This window comes from Misgurnus anguillicaudatus, chromosome 24 (assembly GCF_027580225.2).
Source record: "Misgurnus anguillicaudatus chromosome 24, ASM2758022v2, whole genome shotgun sequence".
In the NCBI taxonomy this organism is placed as follows: domain Eukaryota; kingdom Metazoa; phylum Chordata; class Actinopteri; order Cypriniformes; family Cobitidae; genus Misgurnus; species Misgurnus anguillicaudatus.
In genome coordinates this window covers 27,998,033-28,019,939 of record NC_073360.2, presented here as the reverse complement: position 1 = coordinate 28,019,939, position 21,907 = coordinate 27,998,033, and the positions used below count along the sequence as shown (strand labels likewise).

Below are 21,907 nucleotides of genomic sequence, written 5' to 3'. Positions count from 1 at the left end.
TTTACTTTAGGAGAAAAACATATTTTTTAGGTGTTACCAATTGAAGTATTTTTTAAGTTGATCCAACTTTTCACTTTTTACAGTGAAGTCAGAAACAATTTTTTTTTTAGTCTAGTTTAGTCACATTGTTTTTGTGTCAGTTCCTTGAAGCATAAACTGCTTTCATTACAAAAAGTGATGATGTTGATCTCTGAATGCATTCAAAGATGTTTCGGCACTCCAAATTTTTTTATAGAGTGTAAACCTTACCCATCAAAAAAAAAAAAAAAAAAAAAAAACATTATTGGTCAAACATAAAATGTTTAAACGTTTGTTGATGTAAAATGTATTCTCTTGTTTGGCCATTGTATGACCAAAATGACATTTTATATACTAAACAAATGAGATCATTACATTCTTTTCATGTTACCAAATAAGGCATAAGATTAGCCCAAATATCTAATGATACCCCAAAACCTGGCAGACATTTTAATGTGTCTTTGTGATATATAACAAGACGCATCAAAATGAATAACAAACAAGCTTTTTGTACATTCTTTTCTCTTATCAAATGACAGGAAGTAGCTGTACAGTCTATCTATCATAATGACAGAACCAAAGAAAGAGATTATAGCAGCAAAGCTGACCTACCCCAAGTTTCTAGACACGTCAAAATCAGCACCCATCTCTTGTTAACAAGCACTTCTATAGCCATACGTACATCAAAAAGAGGTCTAACTATTCAAGCGTGTACACATTATATAAAGAACATCTCACAGACAAGACAAAAAAACAAACCACGCGTTTTTCAATGGAAATGCTGAAATATGCAAATATGCTGAAATGTACAAACCTTAAAATATTAAAGGTCATACAAAAGGTAAAAACCCACATACAAGATTTTGAAAGAAAAGATGCTAAAATCCCAGGTTTATTATAGGGATTAAAAGGAATACACGGATGCCCAATGTGCTTTTTAAAGCCTTTACGGTGTGAAGATGACTTACTTAGCTGCATTTCTCACAATTCAACACTAGAGGGCACACCATTAGATAAGGTTGCTTGAAAAATAAGGCAGATGTTGACATAATCTAAACACATCTCTTATAGCACCAAACACTCAGTATTGAAGGAAAATCTATTAACTACTACTTCTGAAATCAATACCCTGCTGAAAAAACATAGAAGATAGGTTTTAAACACCATTAAATATTACCTGACCAAAAAGACATTACATAAGAGTTTTTATGATGGCATTTGGTGCCAAATAATTGTATTTGTAATGAAATCCATTACGATTTGTATTATTTCAGCAGGGTAAGTTTCTTCTTTGGGCAAACCACAAAAAAATGCCATGGATTACCAAAATGTTACACCTATTATGGGTGTGTGCAACCCTTACAGATTCTGAAACCCCATCCATTCCCAGCTAACCACTTCATGTAACAAATATCATTTTAAAAATACAGAAATGATCCCTCACGACAAACTGTTTTATTTTGTTCAGTAATTCTGTTCAAAACAAAACACTCAAATGGACTCTCATGAATGAACTTTCATCACGTGTCATTCATAATTCACTTTACCTTTTTGCAATCAAACGCTTCAATTCATTACACAGAAAAACAGCTGGCTGTTAAAACGGTGAGTTTGGAGAGCGAACCGTCTCGGCTGAGCTGGGAGAAATGTCATCAGACTCCGAAGTGAATTCGGCCGGGGAGAGGCTGGAGAAGGTCGCGGCGCTGGAGATGTTCTGGGTGGCGCGGGGACCGGTGGCTTTCACATCCTGGTGGCGTCTTCGTCTGAAAACCTGCCTCTCCTTATCAAGAGGGGTGGTCTGGGGAACAGAGGGCACGCGAAAATGAGCAGTTTCCCTAAAATCATGTGAATGTGGACCAAATAGCGGTGTGGACAGGAATGTAAGTGCAAAAATTAAAAAGTGTCATCTCTAATGTAACCTAGTTGATCCTAGTTCACCTTAACAAAGCACAAAACAAAATGCAAAGCACAGTGCCCACAAACACACAAATGTGCACACTGCATTCTGTAAACCGCATACATCCAGCACATATTTAAGTCCTTGTGCAATGCATGCTGGGTCTGTGATGACAAAGATAAAAGCAGAGCAAAGCGAAAGACCAATGCTGGCAAAAGCGAAGCGATATTGCAAAGCACAACAGCTATGCTAACTGTGAAATGAATGAAGAAACGCATCACTCCACATCATAGCAACAGGCCAGATGTGAAAGTGGGGTGGGGTTATGAAGACTGCCAGCACGTTGCCTTGGAAACACTGCCAGTTTGGGGTACCCTGTGGCCATACCTTATCCAATACATCCCTGGAAGCGGGTAGCAGTCCAAAGACTCAGAGCGTTTGATGGTAAACCCTTCGTCCGGCTGAGCAGAAAGAAACTTTCATTACTTTCATTATTAAAAACAGCACAAGCTTTAAGCTATAAAGTGCTGTCAGTTATACACGAGCTTAATGTGTTGCCAAGTGTTTACATAATTTTTATGTTTCCGCAATAATCGAACATCTATAAGCACTCTTTAATGTTTAGAAACTGTATATTTGTATAATTTTAAGTGAAGCAAATGAAATAAACATTTAAAGCAATGTACAAAACAAAAAGTAAAAAGAAACAAAAACAACTAGCAATAAAATAACAAAAAGATCAAAACAAAGCAGACTGTGGATGTATTTTGAATGGTCTCTTGTTTGTCTGTGCATTTGTGTGTACATGGATGTGGTAACGTGTATGATAAACATAATAAAGTATTCTTGAGTGACTTCAATTGGATTCAGTCCCTGACAACAGTGCTGACAGTCTTTATATAAGCAGAAAGCAGAAGGATGGGGGAGAAATGTCACCGCTGTTATAGAAGAGAACACAATAATGTCAGAAAAGATGAAATGAAAGAAGAACTGATCATCCAGAACGCAATACAGAATTGTCAAAACTTTCTGTGAGCACATTCAAGTGCAATGTACTGCAAACAATTTCCACCAAACTTAATTTTTTCATAAAAAAAAACCCCAATACTTACCCCCGTGTCATCCAAGATGTCTATGTCCCTCTTTCCCTAGTCGAAAATAAATAAAGTTTTTTTAAGGAAAACACTCCAGGATTCTTCTCCATATAGTGGACCTCAACAGTTTACGGTTTCAATGTTGTTCAAAATTACAGTTTCAATGCAACTTCAAAGGGCTCTAAACGATCCCAAACGAGGCATACGTGTCTTATCTAGCGAAACGATAGTCATTTTCACCCAACAAAATAAGTATTTTCCTTTTAAACCCCAACTTCCCAACTTCTCTTGCACTAGCCGTGTGGCGCGCCAGTGCACCCTTACGTATTAAGTAATCACATATTAAGTATTAAGTATTAAGTAATCACGTCGAAAGGTCACCATTACATATTTGAAACGCACAATTGCCGACCATTTTAAACAATAAATTGACACAAAGACATTAATTAGTATCATTCCACATACAACAACATAAACATAAACACTAGAGTGGGAGTTTCGATACGTCATGCATGACCTTTTGACATGATTACGTAATATGTAAGTTCGCACTGGCGCGTCCCGCGGCTAGTGCAAGATGAAAAGTTGTAGTTTAAAAGGACATTCTTTTTTTGGTGAAAATGATGATTGTTGCGCTGTCTCATGAAATTATGTAGGGGAGAGCGGGGCGAAAGTACCAACAATATCTCACAAGTGTACTTTATCAATACCAGGTGGAATTTTGAAATTTTAATTTCACTTTAAACATAAGTAGTGAATTGTTACTTTCGAACCCACCTGCAGGGACGAAAGTAACACAACAAAACAAGATAGATTTTTTGTGTTACACTTGTTTTTATTAAATATACATGACTATGACCTCGTTAAAGCAACACTATGTAGTTTCCATGTAAAAATGACTTACAGCTCCCCCATGTGGTTGAAAAGCGCAACAGTTCCTGGTATCAGACACTCTTCTGCAGGCAGGGGGAGGGGCGGGGCTGTGTGCTCTACCCTCCACACCCACTTTCAGAGTGTGCTTGTAGCAGCTAGGAGGCTGCTCAGGTTGCAGCAACAGTACAATTTGTCCAGTTAAAAGTTGTTCTATCACTGAGATAATTTTAGGGACATTATATAAATGTAAAAAAACTACATAGTGTTGCTTTAATATGTAACTGCAAACATATTTTGTAATTCATCTTTGTAAAAAATAATAATGAAATTAATTTTATCAAATATTTCAAAAACAACCAACAGTACAAACTTAAACTGTTGAAAATAAAAAAACAATTTCAACAGTTTGAATAATATAAATTTTTAACATATACAACACTATAAGCAGGACAAAAGTAACATGTGTTACTTTCGACCCGACAGGATCTCCTGACATTTAAACACGATTTACTTTTATTTTGAAAAACTTTGAGAAGGCAAACTTCAGGATGTGTTTGGTCACTAAATTATCTGTAGATTGATCAGTACTTTAACGCATAAAACCAGAAACACAACGCGTTATAAGAACAAAATGACTGCTTTAGGAATTTACTTTTCATGGTTGAAAATCGCTTTCTGGATCTACATGCAGATAACGGTGAGTAAATAGCGTGATATTTGTCAGCTCTGTCAGGGGTTGTGTGCCTTGGATGCAAATGTTATCAGAGCTCGGAGAAAATCGTTTTGTTACTTTTGTCCCGCCTTACTTTTGCCCTGGTTCTCCCCTACCTATAGTCACGTAATTTTTTTATTCTTTTTCGTGATACTGTCACAAATTTCCGAATTTTTTTGTGATCGTATCATGAATTTCTGTTTATGTGTCATTGTCACGTATTGGTTACTCAACTGTTTTGTCCTATTTTCTTACCAATGTCGCCAAGGGTTACCAAGGGTTAGATTTACATAAAATTGCATCCTTACCCAAACCCAACTCTAACGTCAGGCGACAATGGTTTAAAAATCAGAAAATATAAAAAAATAAATCAGAAAAAAATACAAACCAATACTTAAAGTGACTTTCTAATGCAAAGACCAAACCCAACCCTAAACTGAAACGACAATGGTTTAAAAATAGAAAAAAGCAGTTGAGTAACCTATACGTGACACATAAATAGAAATTCGTAATATGATCACAAAAAACGCGGAAATTCATTACAGTATCACAAAAAAGAATTAAAAAATGATGTATAGGTACATCATTTCGTGAGACTAGGTAGCTTCGCTAGAAAAGACCCTAATGCCTCGGTTGGGATCGTTTAGAGCTCTTTGAAGCTGCATTAAAACTGCGATTTTTAAACTGCATTGAAACTGTTGATGCCCAACAAAGTTCACTATATGGAGAAAAATCCTGGAATGTTTTCCTCAAAAAACGTAATTTCTTCTTGACCGAACAAAGAAAGACACAAACATCCTGGATGACATGGGGGCAAGTAAATTATTTAGATTTTTTTTTTGAAAATTGAATATTCCTTTAAGGCTTGTTCACACTGAAAGAGTGACGCAACAACATGGCTGGAATTGTAAAGAAAACTAAAACCGCATAAAACTATTTTACCGCAAAACAATTACAGCACAGAAATTCGACAAAAGCTATCACTGGGGTGGTACCCTTTCAAAAAGTACAGCTTTGAACCTAAATGGTGCATATTGGTACCAAATCTGTACATATCTGTACCTAAAGTGTACATATTAGGACCTTTTAAAGGGTACTGCCCCCATGACAGCTTTGTATGTTTTATCTGAGAGTGCCAGTGTCTACAGTTCAATGCCCATCTGAAACATTTGTTTTGGACATAATTAAAAGCCTTTTACATTAAAACCTGAAACTGTGCATTAAAGGTGCTCTAAACGAATTCATCTCCTTACTATCTGCTTGCTGCCTGTCCGCTGATCAAACTGTAAAAAAACGTGATCTCTGTAGACAGCCCAGGCTTAACAAAATGAAATAAAAACAATGTGGCAAAACCTACCACCACGAAACATAACAAAGTTTTCAAGCCAATAAACGACAAGAAGGATTTGAGGGTGGGGGTTAGGCGCGTTCATGAAAGCACGGAAGGGAGGGGGAGGAGTTATCTACGCTCCGTTTGTTTGAAAACAGTTCAAACATCAACAAAAAGTAACGTCACACAGATTCGCTTAGAGCGCCTTTAAAGGGGACATTTCACAAGAATTTTTTAAAGATGTCAAATAAATCTGTGGTGTCCGCAGACTACTTATGTGAAGCTCTAGCTTAAAATACCATATAGACATGCTATAATAAATTGTTAAAATTGCCACTTTGTAGGTGTGACCAAAATATGCCGTTTTGTTTGTGTTCCTTTTAAATGCGAATGAGCTGATCTCTGCACTAAATTGCAGTGTCGTGGTTGGATCACAAGGGGTGCCAGATTTCAATGACTTATTCTGTTCATATGCTTGCAGAGAATGGTTTACCAAAACTAAATTACTGGTGTAATCTTTTTCACATTTTCTAGATTGATAAAAGCACTGGGGACACAATTATAGCACTTAAACATGGAAAAAGTTAGAATTTCATGGAAGAAAAAAATCAAGTTAAACTTGTTTGAACTTGAAAAGTTAACTGATAGAAAGATTCTTACTACTATGACGGAGACTCCAGCGGAGCTGCTGTTGGGTTTGGGGACCGTGTGGAAATGTTTTTTAATCTTGCCAGCCACAGACAACTGGTGTTCATTCTCACACAATTTCTCATCCTGCAGAAGAAAAAAAATAGTTTTTTATTTATTAACACGTTTACATTCAGTGTTGTATCTTTAGTCTGGCACATATACTGAAATAGTATCATATTAAAGGTGGGGTGCGTGATTTTTGAAAAACACTTTGGAAAAGGGAGTCGGGCCGACTACTGTACCAAATCACACTTGTAGCCAATCAGCAGTAAGAGTGTCTACTAATCAACATCATTGCCTGGGTTGCGTATATGTGTGGTGCGGGTCTATCAAAAGAAGGTCCAGATTCTATTGGGGTAGGGTCGTGTTTGTTTAGGTGATTTCAAATGTCAACATTGGCTTTCAGAGATCATGCACCCCGCCTTTAATGTATTTACATTAATGGATTTACACAAAGTCAATCTGAACATTACAATTTAATTAAAACGTTTAAAGGCTTGAATGTAGGAGGCAATAAAACATTTATCTTTTTATTATTGTTTAATAAATATTTAATTTTTATATTAAAAATTACTAAACAATAAATGGCATGCAGACTGAGAGTTGCGGAGCCCTGCTAAAAATTTAAGATTTAGCAAATCAGTCTATATTCTATTGTGGCTTATAATATAAATTATATTATTCACAAAACTAGTATTATTTTTTATATACTTTGTTTCATAAAGCATGAGCAGATGTCATCTTACATTGACCCAGGGATGATCTAGCACCTGCATGGCTGTGTATCTCTGATCTTCCTCCACCTGTAGCATGCAGGTTATAAGGTCCTGCAAAGAGAAATAAATTTAAATTTATTATTGTTTTTATTTTTTTAAGAAAAACACATACATACAGTACGATACATTGTGTAACGGCACACTGACCTTTGCAGAGTCAGATACGTTATCCCAGTACGGAAGAGGGAAATCCAGCTGTCCCGTTAAAATCTGATCGAAAAAACCTTCCTGATCCTCTGTGCTCCTAAATGAAAAAGTCATGTAAAGTGTTATGAATTAAGTTATGAAGAATAAACTGTAGATGGTGTATTAAAAAAAAAAAACATTACATAATCTGGCCACTAGAGGGAGTGAGACATCACAATCTACAGTAGGTGCAGCTATGATCCGAATGGAAATCTAGTGTACTACTTTCTGACAACACCATCTGTAATATTCTATATCTATTGTCAACATATAGCAGACAGGGGGAGTGTGCAGAAAACATCATCATTTTAAATCACGAATCTCATAATAATGCTCTGCTTACCCACGAAACGGAGGAAACCCACAAAGCAGAATGTATGTAATGACCCCAGCGGCCCAGATATCAACCTTTAACCCATACCTGCAACAACATGAGAAAAGTCTTAAACAGATTTACAACCAGATTGTCATAGTATGTTAGTATAGTGTTTATGATGATGTGACATACCCCGTCTCCGCAACGATCTCCGGAGCTACATAGGTGGGTGTGCCACATATTGTGTAGAGGGGTCCATCTACAACTGTTGCCAAGCCAAAATCTCCCAACTTCAGAGACTTGCTTCCATCTTGGTGTTCAAAGACCTAAATCATGATAACTCATTGCGTTTAAGGGCATATCGCATCTGTCTCTCTAAGATGTGTCAATCCAAGAAGCGTTTACTGTACTGTAAGTGACACTATAACATTTCAGTAACAAGATGCAATACTGTAAAACACAAACCAGGAGATTCTCAGGTTTAATGTCGCGGTGAACAATGTTAAGGCTGTGCAGATATTTGATAGCGCTGGACAGATTATACAGCATCCCGCTGGCATCCCGTTCTGTGTACTTATTGGAGGAAGTGATGGCATCGAAGAGGTCACCACCCTGTTCACACACATTTATTTGATCATATTAATAAGGAAATCACATAGACTAACATTGTTTTTATACAAGGATTATTTTCTGTTCATAAACCCAGCCCTAAACCTAAACCTGGTTGAACAAGTTATCATTATTGAATTTCAAGTAAAACATTATTCAACCAATTTATTTTCACTTTTTTTCTACATCTGAAGATCACACATGTTATTTTGGGCTAAACCACAATAATAAATATTTGTTTTTTACACATACAGTATAGATGACACAAACATTCAATGTCACAGTTCTGTGTTCTTTGTCTAATTTTAGAAAATAGTTTCCAAACAAATCTATGCAAATCACTATATGCCGAAAAATATCTCTGTAGAGTTAAAGTTCATGAAGAGATGTCGCACAGGTTTTACCTTGACCAGCTCCATCACCAGGTAGAGTTCATTGTAAGTGTCCATTTCCTCAATCAGTAAAACAATATTAGGATGCTTTACTTTCCGAAGAATAGACACCTCATTCTGGATCATGTGCTCCTACAACCAGAGACACATATAAAGCCATATGATGTAATACAGATCAAAATGTATATAATGTCTTTATAATATGTGCTATTCCGATATGAATAATTTTGCATGCTTAATGTAGTCTCACCTTCCCCCTGCATTTGCTCTTGTTAATGATCTTCAGTGCATACTCTCGTCCTGTGGATCTCTCTACGCACTCTCGGACCACAGCGAAGTTCCCATCTCCGATCATTCTTCCGACTTTGTACCTCTCGGCTATTGAAGAAGGAACCTGAGGACAATCTTCCATCAGCTCAGCTAGAGGAACAAGGATTACATTTACATATGTCACATTCAGATGGTGATGATGATCATTATAGATAACTCGAATTCAGATCATGACAGTCAAAAATTGCCCCATGCAAAATCAGCTATTAGGTCTCTATTCCAGTTTTGTGTTGATTATGCATTAGATAGTTAGTGGATGAAGAGAAGACTAAGCAAAAACTAACTCGATTAAAACTTCAATCAAAAACTTTCTGACATTCGATTAGCTAAGGATCTCACCTTCACTGCCAGGCCCGTCACCCTCGTCCATAGAGCTGCACACCTTGGTGGAGGCAAGAGAGAGGGAGGAGCCACTATGTTGAGAGCCCTGTCAATCATGAGTGGGTGACAGCAGGTACACAAACACAAAACAGTGGCATTAAAATGTGTCTCGTTAATTATAAGGGATATCTACAGTACAATAAAGCATCTAGTATAAAAGATGTATCATTAAAGGAAAATTAAAAGATCAGTTTCTATGGAGACTTGAAAACCGAGCAAGTGACATTAAGTTTAATAGATTGACACATGAGTTGACATTATTCCTGCCTGCTGTGTTATCCAAGAAACGCTGTTTTTATTATAACACCAATTATTCACAATCAAGATTAACTAATAATGAAAATGACCAATGTATTTGCTGTACTGTTAATTCAAACAGATGTTAACTGCAGCAAAAAATACTGCAAAGTTGTGCCTTTTTGTCTTCAGGCAATGCATTTACATTTCAAATAACACCAATCAATCATTTGTGACCATAGACAACAAAACCATTCGCAGCCCGGGTTTATTTGTAGCAATAGCCAACAATACATTGTATGGGTCAAAATTATCAACTTTTTATAAGATTATGTTGCATGAAGATATTTTTTAAATTTCCTACTCTAAATATATCAAAAAATGTAATTATCATAGTACTATGTGTTGCTAAGGACTTGTTAAAGGTAATTTTTTTGCAACCACATATTCCAGATTTTCAAATAGTTGTATCCCGGCCAAATATCCTAACAAACCATATCAATGGAAAGCTTATTTATTCAGCTTTCAGATGATGTATAAATCTCAAGTGACCCTTTAAATCTATAAAAAAATGGCCTCTTATGACTGGTTTGGTGGTCCAGGGTCACATTTGAGTAGAACAAATGTTGATCATAGACATGGGCCGGTATGAGATTTTGGAGATTTGATGAGTTTGGATGATAACCTTAAGCAAAATAACACGGTTTCACGGGGGTTGCAGTATTTTCATTGTAACACTAAAACCTTTTTATTTTCAAATGTCTGGGTATACAAACAATTTTTTAACTGTACACAATACATTTTATTTTGAAAGGGGACATTTCACAAGACTTTTTAAAGATGTAAAATAATAAATCTTTTGTGTCCCCAGAGTATGTATGTCAAGTTGTATCTCAAAACACCATATAGATAATATATTATAGCATATTAAAACTGCTGATTTGGGTGTGTCCTTTTAAATGCAAATGAGCTGATCTCTGCACTTAATGTCAGCGATGTGGTTGGATAGTCCAGATTAAGGGAAAGTATTATCCCCTTCTGCCACCATAAGGGGGCCAAATTTCAATTAGCTATTTTTTCTCATGCTTGCAGAGAATGGTTTACCAAAACTAAATTACTGGGTTGATCACATTTTCTAAGGACTGGGGAGCCAATTATAGCACTTAAACATGAAAAAAGTCAGATTATCACGATATGTGCCCTTTTAAGCAAAATGAAGCATGTATGCCATGTAAAAATAAAGCCTTTAATTTATAATATTCTTTCAAAAAATATATTTTGTAATATATATTAAATGTAAACATGAAACGAATTACATGACTTAATGATTTAATTAATTTTGAGTAAACAAAGCTCATATCTTGGAATTGGTATCACATAAAATTTTAGTGGTCTTTAAAACCTCTGTATACCTTGAAACTGGTTAACGGCCCATGCCTAGTTGATCAATAGCATGAAATTCAAAAATTGTTAAGTTCATGCCATTAACACATACTGTATGCATAAAATAATCTAGTAATCCAGAAAGAGCTCACTGTTGTGATCATGTGGGTATAATCAATCTTTATTGAATATAATGTTGATTATACGTTAATATGAACATTGTTAATTTAGGTTAATTTTTAATTAGCATTAAAAAGCGTTTGGAGCAAACTATGTAATATTTTCAAACAAAGACTGATTTTACTGATTTTGTGTTACTGCTGGGAAGCTGCCAGGTCAAGAGATTCGTCTGTTGCTAGGACACATTTTGGCTAAACATGGATTAATTCAGTACGGGCGTATATGCAATAGAAATTGATTCAGTATTGTATTTGCAAAGGTTTTTGTAGTAATAAAATTAGAACTAATATAATATGAAAGCTGATTTTTTTTAAACACACTGTAAATAAAAGTGACTTTCACATTCTAAAAAATGATTTTCAAGCCATTGCAGATATCATTAGAAGTCATTACAGATGATGAAATGATGTGAAATGAGTAACAGCTTACCCTTCGTTTCCTCAGGCTGGCTGGACTGGTGGGTGATGGACTGGGAGATTTGCCTGACCGTGGAGTTGACAGTTGACTACCCGCTGTACCGTTAGCTGAAAGAGATTCAGCTTTAGTTACTGTTACAGATGTCACAAAGCCTAGACAATTTCTTGCATGGTCACAAAATGAAAGAAAAAGCAATATACTTCTCGTCAAGTCTATACTGTATATGTTCACAGCTTTACATTATTTGATGAATTAGATCAGTAAGCAAAAATTAGACTTCAGGATGCATTCAGTTAAATGGTGTTACAAAGTTGCACAGTATTTTTAAACAAATAACCGGCACCTTCTGCATGATATAAAATAAACGCTCATATTATTCATCAATATGATAAAAAAACTTGCATTAGAATAACAATAATTAATACCCTTTTATCAAATACGATGCCAATAAAAACCTAACCCGAGCAGCAAGCAGACATAAAATACCAAAGCTCACATCTAAACACAATCAAATAAATGGTTCATACAAATGCACATCACAAATTCTCTCTCTCTATCCTACCTGCTACAGAGTACAGCAGGCTGTCCAAATAAACCACAATGCCTCCAGTGCTCATATTCACCATCAGACAGTTCGAGCATGAATGAATGTAAGAGAGCCGGATGAGATGTATAAGAGTGACTGCTGGTTGCTCATAGGCACACTGAGTCTTCTGCAATGCTTGAGTCATGAAGACCCACATGGGGAGGAGCTTATCTCATCAATATGCCATATCGTAGTTGCAACACTGTTTGTGTGGGTGACTACAAACAGATCCCCAGATCTCAATGCAAAACCATGCAGAGATGTTTCTGAATGGCGTGAGTGCATGACGTGGTTTTTTAAAGTACCCCAAGCACAAAACAAAAACTGTTTGACTCATCCACAAATGTGATTTTTTTTTTTCAAAACGTCTTTCTTTTCATTTGTGCCAGAACATGCACCGTGAAAAACAAACTGCAGTCATTTGTGGTTTTATGTCAGCGTGTGCTGAATAAGGCGCTCTCGCACCATCTGCGCTACGCTATCATGACATAATTCAGCATGAGGAAAGAGTGGGAATGCATCACTGTGTTATATTGGGACCGAAAACAGATCTTAAGGGCTATCGGATCAGTCGTCATTTGTGTGTGCGCTGAAGAACAAACTGCGTGAGTAAAAGTGACCCGTGTGGAGTAAACAACTGAGTCATTTCAGCTCAGGGGGAAGCTGATAGTGACAGGAAAGAGACAACTTCATGGTGCTCAGAGAGGTGATGTTACAGTATACTCTGAGATTATTTATTGTTTTTATTTTTTTTTTTGGCCATTTTTTCTTTATTTTTAGAGATTTTTTTTAAGTGTCAAAAAACTCTTTCATCCGAGATAGCAGATGACTCCATGCCGGATCTGCACCGGATTCACGCCGAATGCGGCAGCTCCGGTGCAGATCCGGTCAAGAGTCATCTGCCTTCTTGGATAGCTCAGGAGTTCTTAGTTGTGTTTCATTTAAGTAGAAACAAGGTGGATACAAATTTAAAATACATTAATAGTATGAAGTTGTACATTTTTTTAAAGTGTAGGTATATAATTTGGATGAGAAATGTTGGAGTTCATATTGAAATCTACTTTAATTGGCAAATATGAGCTTAGTTTGAGACATTGTGGAGATCTCTTTTGAAACTCTGTGGAGACATTTGTGCATTTTTTAGTTCCTCGTGAAAAATATTTGAGATGCAGGAGACTTAAGCAAAAGTTGCTCTCTATGGGGCGATTTCGCGGACATGGATTAGCTTAAGCCAGGACTAGGCCTTAGTTTAATTAGGAAATATAACTAGTTTTAACAAACATGCCTTACTAAAAACATTACTTGTGTGCATGTTGAGGCAAAACAAAGAGCACTGATGTATTTTAAGATATGTCAGTGTAAGTTGTTTTCAGTTTGGACAACTCATACATTTATTTTAGTCTAGGACTAGTCTAATCCCTGTCCTGGAAACTGCCCCTATATATTTTATCTCACTGATGTCTAGGAAAAATTCTTATAGGATGTCTATTATTGCAAAGACTACTTAGATGCACTTTTAAATGAGTTTAACTCTTTCCCTGCCATTGACGAGTTATCTCGTCAATTAAGAGAAAACATTTGCATAAAAAATGTGTTTCTGATTCATTTTTGTGTTCATCTGCAATACCGCGATTATCCACTAGACGGCGCACTTACCCAATTTATGGAAAAACTTAATCAAAAACGTTATTTACAAATTTTAAACTCTGTGTATGTTTTGATAATCAATCTGAATCTGATCTCTAACAAAATTCCTTCACAAAAATGCAATTATTTAAGCTTTTTGCTAAATCAAAATATTTTTTAAGATAAATACCCATATTTAAGAGTTTATAAAAAATATAGATAGAATGAAACGTTATTTTTCCCGTTTTGTTTGTTAGAAAGCAGAGGTAGAGGTCTACACGGAAGACCCGAGACCCGAAGACCCGGGACCCGTACGGGTTTGGGTCTATATTTTAAATGATCAGCCGGGTCCGGGTCGGGTCTCAATCTATTACTTCGGGTCCCGGGTCTGTTTAACATTGTGGGTAATACAAGAGGTCAATCGGACTCGGAGAACACACACTCACATTTAAATAAAATATTTCAAAATCAGCAACAAAAACTTGAACTGTCGCATACATTTTTTCTATGACGCTAAAATTGCGTTAAAACGTTTATATTTGGTTGCTCCAACCAGGCAGCTAACGCGCATGTGCTCTTTTAATGTGTCTCTTGCTGCGTCCGAAACCGCCTACTTCATACTATATAGTACGCGAAAAGCAGTAGGTGACGCGAGTAGTATGTCCGAATACATAGTATTTGAAAAACAGTATGTGAAAAGTACCCGGATGACCTACTACTTCCGGTTAGATTTTGCAGTGTGCATACGATGGACACTTCACTATCCCATGATGCCCCGGGAGATGAGTTATCCAACGAAGACGAGGCATGCGGCTGTTGAAATGACGTGATGACGACTTACGTCACGTGATGTAGCAACATGGCGGATGTACAGTAGTACGTCCGAATCTCATTCATACTACCAGGATTCATACTTTACAGTACCTACTGTTTTAACGCCAAGTAAGTAGGTGCTTCATCTAATTCAGTACCTACTATACAGTATGCGGTTTCGGACGCAGCCTCTGGCTACCAGTCAGGAGCTTCTCCAGTGAGACGCAATGACTTTACCTTTGACAATTGGCTCTTTTATTTAGAAGGCGGGACCTATTCATATTCCGCCGTACCGGGCATTTTGCACTGACTTCTCAAATTTTTATAATAATATTATAAATTGACCTTCTTGCTGTTATATCTAAAGTTTTTGCGACTCTGCTCAAAGAGCACAGAGATGATAGCAAAGAAGCAAAGCTAACGAAAGCAGCCATGGCACTGAACGAGCAATTGTTATTATAATCCAAATGGGCAAACATTATTAAGCAAGTTGACCCGATACACAACAAATGTAAAACTGCGTTATTAATCACCATGACTGTAAAGTGGACTTTAAAAGCTGGAATAAGCATTAAACATTTCAATCGTCAAGAGAGGAATAACATGGATGGAACCGTCTTGGAAATAAGGATTGTGCATCACACAGTCAGGTAACGTACAAGGAGGGAGAAGACTAACTTCTATGGGTAAGACAAAAAGTTTAATTTTCGCTACTTGTTTATTGACGTATTAATAACATTTAGCTAAAGAAAATTTGCCGGTCGGGTCTGTGTCTTCGCGGACGGGCTCGGGTCCAGATTTTAAATAATAGACGGGTCCGGGTCGGATCCGGGTCCAGCTTTTAAATAATAGACGGGTCCGGGTCAGATCCGGGTCCAGCTTTTAAATAATAGACGGGTCCGGGTCGGTTCCGGGTCCAGCTTTCAAAACAACAGACGGGTCCGGGTCGGTTCAGTGTAGCACATTTGCGGGTCTGATCGGGTTCGGGTAGGAATTTTTGGACCCGTGTAGACCTCTAAGCAGAGGGTATGTTCTTTCATTTGATATATTTGTATGATTATATATTTTTAGAAGAAATTTTCCTAGAAGCCAATTTGTAAAACTTTTTAAAAAAATGTCTGGTGGGGAATTAGTTAATATCAGATCAATTATGACCAATTTATTTATGAAAAGTTACCACTTTTAATATCAAACTCTCACCACGTTGACAAATAAATCCCCCTAAATTAAGCAATATCCCCTCTAAACAGTTTGCCCCAGTCAAAGTCGTTTACAGCCAACAACGTTGTTTTCCTGCCCTGTGTCAAACATTTTGGGAAATGAGGTTGAAACTCAGCACCAGTTCATTAGCAAACAGCACGCACGGCAAGCCAATTCGGAGTACTCTGTCATTTTGTGCCGAACAAAAGTTACCGGCTGTAATTTGCAACCTGAAACACAATAATTATTTTGTTTTTGTTGATGTTCTTGACATGTCTATATAAAGCTTCCTAAATAATGAAAGCCCGGTCAGATAAATACCTGGCACATAAACATCAGGAAATGATGATTCACAATTCATTACTCCAGTTCATAGAAAAAATGAATCCTGGATCAAATCCATGTTCAGTTCTGTGCTTTTGTACGATTAGGAATAAATACGAGCAATTGTGTTTGAGAGGTGATCGTTTGGAAAACACAGACCAGAGGACAAATGAGTAACCACAGGTGTCTGGGAACTACATGTACAAAGTGTCAGAAACAACACCGCTCACGGAGGATGCGCAATGCGTTACACTGCAGTGTCAATGTGTCAGGAACAAATGGAGGCATTGGAGAAATACTACAGTTTTAGAAAACCCAAAGTGGTCTCTCAGATTGGTTAAATGAGTCTGTTTTGCTAGTTTAAGAAGGGCTATGTGAAAATTATAAAAGTTTTAGTTTTTCTTCAGCAGGCAGTGCTCAAAAACTGAAATGATCTTACAGGATCTGCAAAATGTATTTATAATCATCCATGTAGAAGTTAGTCACAGATATGGTTTGACATCACTGAAGCAATATCCGAAAGCACCAGTGTAAAAAATGTGATTAGATGATAAACAACTCCAATGGGATCATTACGGTGACCCATTTAACCAAACAAAACTGTTAATTGATGCAAGAGCTTGTTAGAGATGAATGTGAGTGAAGTTGTCGGCTTAATTCGATGTTTATTAGTGACTTTGCTTTTCAAACACATCTTCCTTCTCAGTCAGCCATCAAAATCTGGAGACAATGTGAACATCACTACACGCCCGCAACATTCGCATACATATTTAAAAGCTACTGTACTATGAATTACGTATGTGTGCTGCAAATAATTAAAGGATTAGTCTATTTTCTTATAAAAAAATCCAGATAATCCACTCACCACCATGTCATCCAAAATGCCGATGTCTGTCTTTGTTCCATCGAGAAAAAATTATGTTTTTTGAGGAAAACATTGCAGGAATTTTCTCATTTTAATGGAATTTAATGGACCCCAATATTTAACAGTTTTAATGCAGTTCAAAATTGCAATTTCAAAACAATCCCAAACAAGTCACAAGGGTCCCACCCAGCGAAACAATTGTCATTTTTGACAAGAAAAATAAAAAAGATGCACCCCCAAACCACAACCTCTCCTCCTCCTCCGGTCCTGCGACGCGCCAGCGGATGACGTATTCGAAACTACGCTCCAGTGTTTACAAGTGTGAAAAAAGAAGACCGTTCTGACGTTGTTATATGGAATGATACTAATTAATGTCTTTGTGTCAGTTTATTGTTTAAAATGGTCTGCAAATGTGCGTTTAATATATGTAACGCGTGACTTTTCGACGTCATTACGCAATTATGTGAGGTCGCGCTGGCTCGTCACACAGCCGGAGGAAGAAGAGAAGCTGTGGTTTAAAAGTGCATATTTTCTATTTTTCTTGCCAAGGGTGACAATCGTTTCACTGGATGGGACCCTTGTGCCTCGTTTGGGATCGTTTGGAGTCCTTTGAAGCTGCAATTTTGAACTGCATTGGGACTGTTAAGTGTTGGGGTCCATTGGGGTCCATTAAGGTGGGAGAGATCCTGGAATGTTTTCCTCAAAAAACATGGTTTCTTCTCGACTGAACAAAGATAATCAACATTTTAGATGACATGGTGGTGAGCAAATTATCTGGATTTTTTCAAAGAAAATGGACTAATCTTTAAGCAGTCGTTTAACTATGTCCCCGCCATTGACAAGTTATCTCGTCAATTAAGAGATAACATTTGCATAAGCTTACATGTCTCTGAAGAATTTTCATGTTAATCTGCAATACTGCGATTACTTACCCAATTTATGAAAAAAACTGAAGCCAAAACATTATTTACTACTTTTAACCTTTAAGTTTTGATAATCGTTCTGAATCTGATATCTAACAAAATTCAGTTACAAAAATGCAATTATTTCAGCCTTTTGCTAAAAAGTTTGCATTTTTAAAGACAAAGACCCTTAAGAGTTTATAAGCAGATTAACAAATATAGATAGGATGAAACGTTTTTCCTCTTTTGTTTGTTTTTTGTCTGTTTGAAAGCAGAGGGTCTGTTCTTTCCTTTGATATATTTGTATGTTTATATATTTATAGAAGAAAAAATTCCTGGAAAGCATTTTGTGAAACTTTTGTGAAAATCACAAAAAAAATGCTGGCGGGCAACTTTAAAAAAAATGGCTGGCAGCGAATGAGTTAAAAATGATAAAACGCCCCCGAAAACCTGCATGTTTAATGTGCGTCATGTAAAAATACGATCTATTCATTTATTAATAAACAGCCATCTCATCGATATTGCAGTTAAAGGCAGGGTGCATGATCTCTGAAAGCCAATGTTGACATTTGAAATTACCTAAACAAACACACCCCTACCCCAACAGAATCTAGACCTTCTTTTGATAGACCCACCCCACAAATACGCAAACAAAGCAAAGATGTCGGTTAGTAGACACGCCCCTTACTGCTGATTGGCTACAAGTGTGTTTTGGTACTCAGCCCGACTCCCTTTTCCAAAGTGTTTTACAAAAATCCAGCACCCCGCCTTTAAATAAAGATTTATAATAAATATAAATTTTTCGTGTAGCCGACAAGTATTTTAGGTGTCGTCTAAGTAGCAGCTGTACAGTTTAGTCGACTAGTTTCGCACATCCCTACTATGAATTCAGTAAATGCAATGAATCGGTTGACAAGTACCCAGTTTAGATTTCATGAGTCACTCCTACACACATCAGTGTCATCCTAAAACACCCAACAATCTTTGATGACATCATGTTTGCAAACATCACAACGGTGTCATGTTCTTTAGCTGACACAAAAACATTTATTCCCACCTGAGCCGCTGGATCCTGGAGATTTGCTTCTTCTCGAAGGTCCACCACTGCGAGGAGAGCAGCGACCCTGCATTGAAGATATGCGGCCGTATGACTGCGATTTCGCCACCCTGCACTCTGAGTAAGGCAAAAGACACTGCTGTTAATGTTGGGCTCAATTAAGTTTTTTTTATTGTAAGAAATCATGAAGTATATGTCTTCTGTATCTGTACTCTTTTATACTTTAATACTAGGTTGACAAGGTAAGTCATTTTTAGAAACCTACAAAACTTTTGTCCTGACATACATTTAATTAGATGTCAGATTCTCACTGTAACTTGCACCTGCACCCTGTCAGAAAAATGGTTAAAAAATGGTTCCTAGCTGTCACTCAGGCAGTACCCTTAAACAGGCCCCAATACCTGTATGTACCATTTAGGTCCAGACATGTATACATTTGGAACCAATATAAGTCTCATATTTCTATTTTATTAATACCTCTGAAAAAATCCAAAAAAATGGTTCTGGTTTGGGGGGATAGTGCCCCCTGGCCCCCCAAACTCCCCTATGTGAAAGAATAACACCCCAGTAACAGCGAGGGACCGTTTTTTGGCATTTTTTTCTGACAGTGCACATAACATCCACTCAGGCTTTCCACAATAAGGTGGATATGCGTGTAAATTGCATACACCATAAATACCACCTTAGGGGTCAGTTGCCTTTTTTCTCCCTATTCCTGGCACCTGGTCTTTCTGTTTCTGTAAAACAGAGGGACACATCTGTGTGTGCACCACTTGATGTCAGTACAGATCAATCTACTGCAATCTCTGTCTGACCCGAGCCAGTCAATGTGATCTGTATTAAGGTCCGACGGGTTGGTTTGTTATCAGACCTGAGGTATTGAACAAGTTCCTCGTGTAGTATCACATTTTTAATCCTTTAGTATAAATCTCTGTCATACACTGTAAAAACTCCTTGTTGCACTTAAATGTTTAAATTTAATTTAATTTTAACTTAATTTATAATTCATTTCAACTTTGCTTGACTAGTGAGGAGTTGCTAGTGTGAGAAGTTTTAAATTAAATTTAAACACTTAAGTGCAACAAGCATTTTCTCCCCAATAGGATTTTAAAACGGCTTATAGTCCGATGCATGTTATTGTATTGTAAGTATTTTATTTAGTATTCCAAATTAGTTATGGCATGTATTTATAAGACTTTACATTTATGCATTTAGCAGACACTTTTATGCAAAGTGCACTCAAGGTCAAGGGACTAAGCGTTGATCTTTTAAAGCAGATTAGTTGGTTGTTTTGATGAACATTACTAGACAATCTTACCACTATCATCCAGCAGGAAGTCATCCTGGTAGCGAAACTTCTCTGGCCCGCAGGCAATGAATATATCATCTTCACCAAAAAAGTCCTGAAGGCACATGACCTGCGACCATAAACATACTTCATTTTAGTATAAATCTTCAACAGGTTTTTGGCAGCCAACTTTGTCATTTTCATATAACAATATAAAATAACACACATTTATAATAATACAAGAAATATGCACAAAGAATAGAGTGCATTAGCCTGTAATTTATACATAACATAACGCTTTTATCTTTTAAATTAAAATTATAAATTATACAGTATTTACTTATATAGGTTACAGTATCCCAGATCTCAAGGCAAAACATTTGGAGGCAGTATTAAATCAGTGAGCAATTAATCGACTAAAAACATAATGCAATTTGAAACCGCTTTCTGAAATGAAATATAAATTAAATGAAATATAAAATAAGTAAAGATATAGAAATGCTCACTTTGTCCATTATGAAATTAGGTTGCAAACACAATAATGCATTCATCCAAAGAAAATAATTCACTCTTCATATCATATCAATCAAAGTAATTGATGCCTCAAACAAGTGTGACATTTGCTTTTTAAAGGTCACTACTCAAATACTACAATGTATCATATTCAGCTGTATGAATAAGACCAGTGAGGCGAGACATCTATGCATATCACTTTTAAGTATCATTCAAACATGCAGTACCAATAAGAATTTGTTGCTGTAGCAACAGTGATGTCATCATCATCATCAAGATGATCCAATCATGTGGCAAAAAGTGACCAAACACTCCCACGGCCAATGCAAAAGTGAACAACCCAATATTAAGTGATGTAACAGAAATACAAATAACATCACTGAGGATAACTCAGACAATTATATAGTTTTCTGATCTGTTCAGAGCTACTGACAGCAGGGGTTTGGTTGATCTTATACAATTATTATTATTGTTGTTGTTATTGTTAGTAAATTATAAATAACCATTTAGTGCAGACAGCCATGTTCCCACGTGTCCTGTGGACTTTTTTTAGATAAAATATTTTTTTTAGATAAAAAATTGTCACTGCTTTGTAAGCAGAATTAATAATAATAAATAAAAGAAAGATAAATTAAAAAAAAAGGAAAATGGTCAAAATTGGAAGTAGATTAAAACTGGTGAGGGCTATTTTGTTATTTTTTGGTGTTGGTATTTGTTTTCTGTTTTTGTCTATGTCATGTCGGTGAGGCCATCAAATTTTAAATTGATAAATGCTTTAAAATAAGAATGGGGTAGGAGTCTATAAGAAATTTATTTCTTCATCCTACTCCTGTTCTTCTTGTCATAGAATGTATTTTGTTGTGTTTATTGGATTGTTGTTTGTGGCTTCTTGTGTTGCATTACCATGAAAAA

At 36.5% G+C, this 21,907-nt stretch overlaps 1 protein-coding gene across 6 annotated transcripts in view; it reads right to left on the bottom strand.

The window, feature by feature from the left end:
• Nucleotides 1-275: 275 nt before the first annotated feature.
• Nucleotides 276-21,907, bottom strand: part of dclk1b (doublecortin-like kinase 1b) — a 37,744-nt gene continuing 16,112 nt past the window's right edge. Inside the window, exons 4-17 of one of the 6 annotated variants that reach the window (XM_055196958.2) lie at nucleotides 20,513-20,612; nucleotides 19,195-19,311; nucleotides 11,834-11,928; nucleotides 9,563-9,650; nucleotides 9,144-9,313; nucleotides 8,906-9,025; nucleotides 8,358-8,504; nucleotides 8,085-8,218; nucleotides 7,920-7,997; nucleotides 7,538-7,634; nucleotides 7,361-7,441; nucleotides 6,585-6,698; nucleotides 2,303-2,376; nucleotides 1,614-1,816 (exon numbers count right to left, since the gene is read on the bottom strand). In XM_055196958.2, the coding sequence (XP_055052933.1) occupies nucleotides 1,759-1,816; nucleotides 2,303-2,376; nucleotides 6,585-6,698; nucleotides 7,361-7,441; nucleotides 7,538-7,634; nucleotides 7,920-7,997; nucleotides 8,085-8,218; nucleotides 8,358-8,504; nucleotides 8,906-9,025; nucleotides 9,144-9,313; nucleotides 9,563-9,650; nucleotides 11,834-11,928; nucleotides 19,195-19,311; nucleotides 20,513-20,612 (1,473 nt within the window). In that variant the 3' untranslated portion in view covers nucleotides 1,614-1,758. Of the gene's footprint in view, nucleotides 1,817-2,302; nucleotides 2,377-6,584; nucleotides 6,699-7,360; nucleotides 7,442-7,537; nucleotides 7,635-7,919; nucleotides 7,998-8,084; nucleotides 8,219-8,357; nucleotides 8,505-8,905; nucleotides 9,026-9,143; nucleotides 9,314-9,562; nucleotides 9,651-11,833; nucleotides 11,929-12,383; nucleotides 13,151-19,194; nucleotides 19,312-19,876; nucleotides 19,932-20,512; nucleotides 20,613-21,907 lie in introns of those variants that run through there. The other 5 variants (XM_055196957.2, XM_055196956.2, XM_055196960.2 and 2 more) reach the window with 5 other exon arrangements.